The 10,934-nt window shown below is 37.9% G+C and overlaps 2 protein-coding genes across 2 annotated transcripts; one reads left to right on the top strand and one right to left on the bottom strand.

Moving 5' to 3' along the window:
• Nucleotides 1–182: 182 nt before the first annotated feature.
• Nucleotides 183–1,909, top strand: LOC113291200 (transcription factor bHLH84-like). Its single transcript, XM_026540760.1, has 5 exons — nt 183–861; nt 942–1,204; nt 1,315–1,380; nt 1,490–1,555; nt 1,722–1,909. Exons 1-5 carry the CDS (start codon nt 183–185, stop codon nt 1,821–1,823), a joined length of 1,176 nt encoding a protein of 391 aa, XP_026396545.1. The 3' UTR covers nt 1,824–1,909.
• Nucleotides 1,910–2,717: 808 nt separating this feature from the next.
• LOC113288593 (vacuolar-sorting receptor 4-like) lies at nt 2,718–7,316 on the bottom strand. Its single transcript, XM_026537677.1, has 12 exons — nt 6,776–7,316; nt 5,990–6,682; nt 5,816–5,904; nt 5,652–5,721; nt 5,487–5,570; nt 5,306–5,382; nt 5,144–5,225; nt 4,429–4,511; nt 4,257–4,323; nt 3,660–3,788; nt 3,464–3,573; nt 2,718–3,240 (listed from the first exon to the last, which is right to left on the bottom strand). Exons 1-12 carry the CDS (start codon nt 7,074–7,076, stop codon nt 3,142–3,144), a joined length of 1,884 nt encoding a protein of 627 aa, XP_026393462.1. The 5' UTR covers nt 7,077–7,316; the 3' UTR covers nt 2,718–3,141.
• Between the last annotated feature and the right edge of the window lie 3,618 nt (nt 7,317–10,934).

Below are 10,934 nucleotides of genomic sequence, written 5' to 3' on the forward strand. Positions count from 1 at the left end.
GGTCAATCTCAACCAAAATTCTGTTTTCAGTTTGCCGTAGTATATAAGGAGCAAGTATGTCGTATAGCGTATTCAGTTAACAGTTATAACACTTGATAACAAAAACATACCATCATACTCCTGCCTTTTCCTTATTCTTTTTTTCTTCGTTGGTTGGTGTAAAACTTTCTTTCGGAGAAAAAATGGAGCACGGTGGAACTTTGTCACTGGAATGGAATTCATTTCACGGAGTTTCAACTGAAGAAGAAGCTGATTTCATGGCTCAACTGCTAGCAGGGAACTATTCATCATCATGTCAGAACGATCAAGACCCGTGTCTTACATTGAGTACTCCGTCGTCAATGTGGCCTAGTCATGAAACCAGCAGCATGGCAGGACATGTACATGGGCATGATCAAACTTCTTATTATTGTTCAGAGAATAATACTGTTAACTCTGGTCATCATGTATATTATTATTCGCAAGAAAATAACTACAATGGCCGCACTAATATTTTTCTCCCGACTCCCGGTCATCATGAAAGCTATAATTTAAACGAGTCTGATCCAAATATGGAGACTGATATTAGTTGTCTCTCTATGAATTTTTGTACAATGAATCAGCAGAATAGTTGTACTTCATCGCATAAAACGTCGTACCCTGACAATGTAATTGAAGAACCTGTCTGCATGAAACTAGAAATGAATAGTTATAGTTTGAAAGATCCTCGTGAAAACCATGCAGAGCATGCCATTGTTTCGGATAGGAAAATTCTGCAGAAGCGGAAATCGGAGAGTTTGGAACCAGAAGCAACCACAGAAGACGATAACAATAACAATACCGAGTCATTACCAAGCCCGAAGAAGAAGTCTCGGTCTTCATATGTGAGTAACTTATGAAACTTATTGTTCCGAAATCTTTTTCTGTTTCACCATGAATTTCTCATGATAATTGACAAAAACTGCAGGTTCCAAAAAACAAGAGGAATACAAATGCAAAGAAGAACCAAAAGGCTAGTAAGGAGGAGGAAGAGGAAGAGACAGATGCTGGTTTGAATAAGCATAGCTCTAGTTGTTCCGGCTCTGAAGATGAATCCAACGCTCCTCAGGAACCAAATGGAGGTTCAGTTTCAAAAACCTCCAAAAAGTCCGGTGCACTCAATTTGAGTGGTAAAACGAGAGCCAGTAGAGGATCGGCTACCGACCCTCAAAGCCTCTATGCAAGGGTAACCACTATTAACTAGCAACTTTTTCCACCATTTCTCATTGTATCTCCAACTATTGAACCACAACTAAAATCAGCAATTAACGCGTTATATCGTATTCTTTCTTGCAGAAACGAAGAGAAAGAATCAATGAAAGACTAAGAATCTTGCAGAACCTGGTACCTAATGGAACCAAGGTGAATTAAGTTTCTTGTTTAAATTGCTTTTAACATTGTTCTTCTTATGAATTAAGCCGAAGAAATAAAACAAAACATCTAAATGAATTCTTGGTGTTTTGCTTGACAGGTTGATATCAGTACAATGCTCGAAGAAGCTGTTGAATATGTCAAGTTTTTGCAACTTCAGATCAAGGTATAAAACTTTTCGAACTCTAATAATCAACTACTAGCGCAATACGTGTTCTGCATAACTTCAAACCATTAGAAAAGTTTATGAAAGTAGTTTTCAGGTTCAACTTCTCAAACATTGTTTGGTTTTATGTTTTCTTATTATCAACTGTTCATGTAAATATTTGCAGCTTTTAAGCTCAGATGATCTTTGGATGTATGCACCAATTGCTTATAACGGAATGGATATTGGACTCGACCGAAGCAGGCATCCTGCAGCTGCACTCCTATGATTTGTTAAGACACCTGAGATGCTGCAAGCGACGATCTTAATATATCTCCATTCCAATTTTCTAGGGACTCATTTTACAAAATGCTTCACCTCCTTTACTACAGAGCTGTTTTAGGATATAGCAGAGATATTGATCGCCAATGATCCACTCGGCTTGATGACTCCCCATTAATTCGAAAAGAAAAAATTCATTTAGTTTTAAACTTCTGATTCATTAATTTACATCATTATGTATTCTTCCGGTCGAGCAGCGTTAGTGTTGCCTTTAGGGATTTTATGTAATCATGTAGTTTTAACACTAATAAATGTCAATTTAACTTGTTGCTGAAAAGATGAATGTTTTTTCTTGCAATGGTCTACATCATGGCTTAGGGACAGAAATGATTCTGGGTCAACACCTCCAGGGTAACGGTTTTAGGTTGGTCATACTAGTAGTTGAACTACTTTGAAGTTAACATCCGTCTTTGCTGTCTCTACAAAATTATCCGGTACCAGTCACCTTATTGTTCAACAACCTCACGCCAGGATTTTGATGTCTGATTACATGGTCTGCCAATTGCCATTAATCCTATGTTTACAGAAAATTAAAGCTTTGTTCAGTTACAGTAATATGGGTAAACGTTGATTGAGCAGAAAAGATAAAAAGTTAAAGCATCTACATGGACGCCTCCAAGAGTCTATTGTTGAAAGCTGGGCTGCGAGGGTGTCCAAAACTTGTACATGTTGCATGAAAGCCATATTATGCTGAGTAAAGCAACAAAGAAAGAGCGCTTACCAGTTACCAGCAGCATAAGCTGCGTGGAAGGTGGAAAAGGTGAACACCCAGGCCCTGCAAACTATCTTTAGAAAAGATGCTTTCAACACATGACATTATCCTAAGAAGATGTTAATACAGTGGGATAATATGCTTAAATTCATCTGGGAATGCCTAAAATTCTAACAGTGTGTTTTTGACTCTTCTTCTCGTTTTCTTATCTTATCAGAGTAAGGATTTTCATATAAATAATGAGAAAGTACAGGATACTGCAAACTGTAAATACTTAACCAAAAGCTATACATTAAATACAAATGCTCTTTAGATGAGTTCTATACTGAGCCGAGACCACTACAACTGGAATCCAGCAACTGTTCGGTTCATCTCATCACTGTGACCTAATTAAATCTCCACGCAATCTTTCAGGGTCCAGTCATATCAAGAAACTAGATGCCCCACACTTGGGAGAGAAGGGTGACTTCCTTACGGACGGATGCAGAGTTGTAAATAGAACTGCATCACCAAATTTTGTTGATTGTAGAAAATTGACAGGAGAGATCACTTTTTAGGCGTGATTCTCACTGGAGTGAGTTGCTATCTCTACTTGACTGTCCAGTGGCATATATTGTGCCATGATTGCTCTAATCTCTGAATCCATGTATGACTGAAACAGAAATGAAGATATGTCACCAAGATTTTCCATTTATACCTTCAAGAATAACATCATGTAATTTGGTGACAATGACTTCGCCCTAAGACTAATCAAATTAAATGTTTAAAGAAGGATAAGATCCAAAGCTATAGCAAACACAAAGCCTCGTGTGAATAAAGGAATCATGCAAAACTTCTAAATCAGTAGAAATCGATATATAGCAAAATCAACTTACTCTTAATCTATATTTGTAAACTAGATAGCCTCCACCGGCTGCCATAGCCAAGCCTACGAAAATGATCCAAAAAGCAGTCCAGGCCGACCTTGCTCCACTAGATCTCTTACCTGTTGGTTAACCCAAAATCAGTCAAACAAACCAATTCATGATTCTGTGAAACATAAATCTAGCTGAGTTAGTTCGCTTCACTCACTTATGCAAGTGTCATGATCCTTCATGTACAGGAGTCCTCCACTACAGGTACATTCATAGTCTCCCCATGTATTCTTGCAGCTGCATTCAGGGCACTGGCAGGCTGTCTTTTCTTTGCATTCATCAATATCTAGCAACGAGAATGACACATAAACACACTTATAAAAGTGGACAAGGAAAAAAGAACAAAAAGAAACTTCTATTTCTAAGTTTTCACGTGGTTTTGTGGTTACAGTTTCAAGTGAAACTAGAGTGCTTAATCAGCTTGGGATTCCAAGTGAACCCTGTAACACTGATCAGTCAGATAGAGCTTCAAATTTGTTTTCAGTGGCTTGACGTACATCTACTGGCAGATTATGGGATATTAGCGTTTTATTGTCTTTTTGGCGCCATAGATAAACTAATCACATGATATGATGAGCAACAAATAGGGGATCCTAAGAACCTACTCCAGAACCAAATGCATATTCCTCATGTGTGAGTTATGTGTGATTGTATAGAGTACAGAATACCCTCTACATAGAACCATTCAAATGGTTGAGTCCTGCATATCTGACAGATACAAATTCGTAACCCTAGCACAACAGGCAAATCTTACCTATACAGCTTTTGACACCGTCACCTTTGAATCCATGCGGACAGTGGCATGTATCACCCATAGTTTCCTGTTGATAGGAAATATGAGACCCCGTATTTACGTTCAAATATATTAAACAACCTAATCAAAGAACTGTGTTTACTACGAAAAAATAATCAAAGAGATCACCAACCACGCAAGCAGAGGATGTCAGTCCATCGCGAGTTTCTTTCCAACATCCCCCATTATTAATCTTACACCGCCCTGGACCACTTGCTGCAAGGGGAAAATGGCATTAGGTTCAATTACAAGAATTGATCAAAAAAAATAAAAAATGATAAAGAATGTAGTTTGAGAGAACCTACACTGTCAGATCAACCAAATCATTTAGAACTGACATAAAAGAAGCATATGACTTATAGCTGAAAATAGTTACACTAGGTACATAAAAGGTAGCCATATAATAGTAATCGTTCAAACGATCCTCAATGCTCAAATTCTTTCGCTCGTTTACTTATATTATTCATCTACAATAGAACTAAGATATAATAAGTTTTGGAATGTCCGTAGTTTTATGAAGTATGGCAGTCTAGCAGGCCATCCAAAGTTCTACACCTCACGAGCTTAACTTAAGATGAAAATTATACTCCTAGAACATGTGAGTGACTGATGGAATTTGAGGGAGATTGATTTATCCCAAGAAGATTAGTTCGTCTACTTATCTTAATTGTACTAACAGACTCCCTTCTCGGTTAGATCAAAAGTAAACTACAAGGAGACAAAGGTGATATGCCTTGCTTATCAAATAGTACCAACACCATAAACAACAATCATAATAACATGCTTAACTTCAATGAGTTCGCAAAGGCGTAAATTTAATAAAAATGATAAGGCAAGAGGTGTTTCACCTGTGCAGTTGCTATAACCATCTCCTGTAAACCGCACACCATCAACCAAGGGACACTGACACACTTTCCCACGGAATGTATCCTAGTACCAGGGAAACAACCAATTTTAGTTATAATGAAATAAACAGAGTGTGCACTAAACGCAACTGGGATAAGTGATACCTTGCAAGCAGTGATGTTAGATGCCTTATCTTGCCAGCAACCACCATTATTATCCAGACACTCATTTGTCTCTATATCTGCAGGAGTTATACTTGAATGAGTAACCTATAGACAAACTTGATAAAACAAGCATCCAAGATATATGCCGTATAATTTGCTAGGATTTATCGGAAATACTTACCACCGCTTAGACAAACAGCTGGATCAGTAGTTTCTTGAAAACCAGAACAAATGGCCTTCAAAACAGCACCTTTATCCAACTTTCCTGCAGAATTAAAAAGTCAGGCATCCAAACCACGAGGTTGAATCGAGAGAACTAAAATAAAAGTGATAAGTGAAGACTAACCTCGATACTGTCGGTTATTAATAACAAGGGTAGGAAGTATAGTAACATCACCTCTGGATCCTTTCCCAACCTATATCAAAGAAATTTCAAATTCTATCCGACAATATAACTGAAACTCGGAATACTGGAGAAACAAAAATACTCGAAAACAACATAACACCTACTTGTGCATCCTGCTCTTCTTTCAAGACAGAATTGTCAGACTCAGCATTTGGATCCCCCATACACTTCTCAATCTTTCCAGTATCAAGGCCTATCGATGACAGATATCAAAAATTTGTTCATGTACATACTATAATGTGCAAAAACCATATACATATGGTGACAAAAAAACATACCGAGAGATTTGATAACACCATCTGCACATTCTTTGTTGTACTTCTTCTGCTTCATAGGACACCGTATTTGAAAGTCAGTTACATAATCCCACCAGAGCCAAGGTTTCTTAGTCTCATTTGCTACTCTAAACACACAAAGCTGTCTCAAATTTTCAACAACCACATCCTTTCCTTCATACCCTTCACTGAAATCTTGTTCGGGATCAGGCGCACAGTATCTTCCATGATTAATACACTGAGACTTGCACTGCTTGCTTAACGTAAACGCCTGAGGACAGTACCAAGTTATATAATGCGGCGTAAACAATGTATAACCACCTTGCTCAAGAATTTGAGCAGCACCTTTGAAATCCTTGACAAATTCCATCAACATATTACATTTAGGACCACACTCATCATTACTGTTACTCCACAGCTCATACTCTACGCGCTCATCGGGATGAGGAACAGCTTCTCTCCAGTCTAAGTTCACATTAACCATATCGCCACCACTAATCGCCTTCTTCAGCTTCTCACCAAAATCCTTGGTAATAAGAGCAGATGGTATAGTTATGTTTTCAATGAACTTTGCAGATGCACCACCATCTTGAGATGAATCCATTGTTATCAGTTGCTCATCGGTATCATCCGCAACAAGCACTGCAGATGCCCCGGCTTTCTCCGCATTCCAAACCTTCAAAGTGAAATAACAATCTGCACAAAATCCAGTATAAGCAAACCAAATACACTCAGAAAAACCAATAAAAATCACAACTTTATAAAGAGAATTAGACCATAAAAATTTACCTCCGCGATCAAGCAAAACAAACTGAGGAAGCCCACCAGCAGAGTTCTTATGAAATGAAACCTTATCAAATTCATTACAACCTTTTTGATTCTCTTTAGGATAAACAACTGTACCAGCCATACTACCTCCATACTGAGGAACACCAAAATTCGCAACAGCACTATCATGAGTTCCTTTAATACTATCTGGTGATGTTATTGTTAAACTGTTCTTTTCTACAACAAATCTAGCCATTGTTAATGACATTAACATCATCATATAGAAAACCCCAAATACCAAAACCCCTATAAATTTCTTCATCTTATTATAAAAACTATCAAACGAAGAAAGCACTTACTAGAAACCCAAAATTGAAAACTCGGAGCTGATCCAAATTGTTTGAATTTTAATAAAGTTACCAACTTTATATGAACTTTCTCATGGTACCTCAGAAGAGGAATTTTTGAGGAAGGTGAGTGTTTAATGGCGTTCTGTTTTCTTTTCGTTCCTGCTCCTCTTTGCTACATTCTTATTGGTTTCTTTCCAGTGGTACGTTCATCACGTGGCAGGTTTTGAATCGTTGTTTTTTGTGATATGTAAATTGAACGGCTGTAATTGTCTGATCTGAACGAATCTGGATGGCCTAGAGATGGGTGTGAGAAATAAGTGAGCATTAAACGGAGACTTGGAATTGCGAGTCGTATCATCAATTCTGTACCTGCTCCAAGTAACAAGGGGTTGTTAGCTGGTTATTTACGCCCTTGTACCCGAAAAAGCTTGATCGCAAGTTGTGGCTCATTTACGCTGCGTGTAGCAGGGGTGGAAATTAAGGAGTCAATGTTGACTCATGGGTCTTTTTCTCGAAGACTTATTTGGAAACATGATCTTTTTACTTATGAGTTTTGAGTAATCTTATGACTTTTGGAAATGTAAATTGCCCGTTTTAGGACTTGCCCTCGTATGAGAGGTATACTTACGAAAGAGATGATTTTCATATGAATGAAGCATATGAGACACGCTTGGTTTCTAGGTCGTTGCCAAAGTCCGCATTGTAATATGATAAGCTTCTTGGTCCAAAATTTGACCACGCTACAGAAGTTGTGAGTGGCTCGAGATCTGTCACGGGGTTCCAAAATGATCCCTATGGTTTTGATATGTCACCCACAGACCACGGTGGCGGAACTGGACCTTGGTGATGAGGTGGGCTTGAGCCCTTTCTTAGGGATGGTTTAAGCCAATGTAGTCAATATCGGCCGTATCGGCCGATATATCGGGGATATTTCGGATATCGGCCCAGAACGATACGATAAGAAGGATATCGGGGATACGATATTCGCCCGATAATATCGGCCGTATCGGTCGAATATCGACCGTTTCGGTCAAATATCGGCCGTATCGGTCGATACGAAATTTTCCTACATTTCCCGATATGAGACGGTATTGGTCGTTTTCTATAAAGTTTAAGGGTAATTTTGGCGAAGAAAGTCTTTCAGGTGGTAGTAGAGGGGCATGTAGCTCTCGAAGCAAGTTACTAAAGTTACTCTTTTGTATTTTTGATAAAATTGATGTTATCTATTATATCTTATCCGAAAATGTATGGAGAAAATGTTTAATATAAAATTATAGTCTCTAAATCTAGAACCGATATTATACCGATATTTCAACGATAATATCCCCGATATAAAATCGTACCAGTGTATCGGTCCCGGCCGAGATGAACCGATATCCGATATTAACTACATTGGTTTAAGCGTAAAATTCACTTTCATATCATGGTCCAACTCAAAATAGGCTAGTACATCCATATGAAGTCTTACCATGAACAAATTGTATCATTGAGTAAATATCGATCAAGATTTGTTTCTCCAGAGTACCAAAAGCAAGCATGACATCGTTATGAACATAAAGTCCGAGCGGAAAATATGGCTTTCTGTCTTTGTGGGGCTGGCTTAAGCTAGCCCTATCCCTGGTGTAGTTCCACCCCTGGTCGCCCAAAATCTTTCACGGGGTTTTACAACAAGCCTTATGGTCCGAATTTATCTCGTATTGTAATCCAAATATGTCCATAGATCAAAAAAAAAATACACTTGTCCAAAGCATTCTCATAGAATAAATTATATCATATATAATTTCTTCGAAATATAAACTCTTCTCATATAAAAAATTATATCATATGTGATTTTCTTGAAATATAAACTCCCTTCGCCTCACATACAAAAGCCTTTGTTTGATTTTTTTGGGTTGAGATTTATTTTACTTTTTTCAACAATTGTATGCCAAACAAGTTTGATAAAATGGTAACGAGGATCCTGAAAGTTTGAAATTTCATTTTCTGACAACTATTTAGGAACTCCTTTCTTTATTGATCGGTCCGAAGTGAAGTCTTTTGATTATATGATAACTAGATTTAAAAGTCGATCCTAAAAATGGTCAGGAAGACTTCCAACAGGCGGTTAGAATTGTAGCTGTCAAATCCACCTTGGAATAGCTTCTCATTTACCAAACAGGCTGCTATTTGATTCTTGATACCATAACTAGCTAACTTACTCCCCTCGAAAGAAATTTCTGATGGGGAAAAAGAAAGGATATAAAAGATTTTTTTAAGGCTTAGAAAGCGTGAAGCAAAGGGTTAGGGGGAGAGGATATCTTGGAAGATTGTAAGATTCACATGGAATCATATCCCCACATAGAGCAGTGGCACAAATGTTATTGAATCATTTTATTAAAGCAGTGATAGTATACATCGATCGTACCAACAACAAGCATGTTGATTGTCTTCCGCAACCCTATCTTCCAAATTGTGATTTGAGGGCGTGGAGAAGAATCTTATCGTACAAACACGTACTGTATATGTCATCATCTTGGATGGCGCAATCTGAGGATGTCCAAACAAATGATCGGAGAATGCTTATTACCCACGAACTCAGCAGTTTACTTCCTTAAAGGAAAGTCACCCTCAAATATTTAAATAACTTATTTCCACTTCATGGAGTGCTATATTACAGGAACTCAGATGGGTCTCTGTCACGGTGCTTTGAAGATGATGAAGCAAAATAACAATAGTTTGCTCATTTTCATGGTGAATTACAAGGACAAACACTAGTAGTAATTTTATGTAGACGCCTTCAATATCTTGGGTATTTATGGGAGACCATGGAGAATCTGTCCCGGTCACTATAAGAATCTTATTCCAACTGCCAGACGTCACCATACTAATCAGAGACTCTGATGATATACCACGCATGGGACTGGAGAGATTCCTTCATGAAATGTTTACGAGATAATATTCATCCACCATAAAAGCGAGAAGCGGTCAGACTGACTCAGAAAGCTAAGAGATTTGTTTTTCACGAAGGAATTTTATATCGTAAGAATTTTGGAAGCGATCTACTTCGATGTCTAGCAGAATTTTGAAGCAATGATATTTTGTGTCAAATGGATCATTTGAAAATTGCCCAAACAATGATATTTTATATATATGGCGATTGGTAATGTTCCAGATCATACGTAAGTACCCATACCCAGTATGCTTAACCTAGATATATGAAGTTCCGGATCATACGTAAGTACGCATACCCATTACGCGTGCCATGGAGTTATTAAATCGTGAACGAGGTGAGGTACGCATACCCAGTACGCGTACCCTAGATATATGAAGTTCTGGAGCACACGTAAGTACGCATACCCAGTACGCGTGCCGTGAAGTTATGAATTTATGAATGGGGTGAGGTACGCGTACCTCAAGGCTCTGAGTTCGTGAATATCCTAATGGTACACACACCCAATATGCGTACCTTGGATATCTGAATTCCCAAACTAGTTCATAGGTACACGTTCCCTTTCGCATACCTAATCATTACGGATTAAGCAGATGCTCATGAACTATTTTCACTGATATGTTTAGCATTGCTGCAATTCTCATGAAAACTTTTAAGACATCTTTGATCATTAATACACCTTGTGTATGTGCATCATGATTTGCTTATAAAAAAATGTGCATCGATCATGATTCAAGTCTTAAGTGTTTAAATGAACATGATATTGATTATTAGTTCTCAAGGCATACTGTCATGAACCATCATTATACATGGTTCCGGTATCCTGGACCATAGTGTATATTCTTCTATGCAGTGTCAAGACGAACTTCTCACATGCTTACATAAAATCCTAACAAGAATT

This window comes from Papaver somniferum, chromosome 6, assembly GCF_003573695.1.
Source record: "Papaver somniferum cultivar HN1 chromosome 6, ASM357369v1, whole genome shotgun sequence".
Taxonomy (NCBI): Eukaryota; Viridiplantae; Streptophyta; class Magnoliopsida; order Ranunculales; family Papaveraceae; genus Papaver; species Papaver somniferum.

Coding starts and splice junctions, on each gene's coding strand:
- LOC113291200 (XM_026540760.1), top strand. CDS start 183: ATGGAGCACGGTGGAACTTTGTCACTGGAATGGAATTCATTTCACGGA. Junction 862..941: donor GAAGAAGTCTCGGTCTTCAT/ATGTGAGTAACT, acceptor ATTGACAAAAAC/TGCAGGTTCCAAAAAACAAG. Junction 1,205..1,314: donor CTCAAAGCCTCTATGCAAGG/GTAACCACTATT, acceptor TCTTTCTTGCAG/AAACGAAGAGAAAGAATCAA.
- LOC113288593 (XM_026537677.1), bottom strand. CDS start 7,076: ATGAAGAAATTTATAGGGGTTTTGGTATTTGGGGTTTTCTATATGATG. Junction 5,905..5,989: donor TGGTGTTATCAAATCTCTCG/GTATGTTTTTTT, acceptor TGTCATCGATAG/GCCTTGATACTGGAAAGATT. Junction 4,324..4,428: donor TGACATCCTCTGCTTGCGTG/GTTGGTGATCTC, acceptor TCCTATCAACAG/GAAACTATGGGTGATACATG.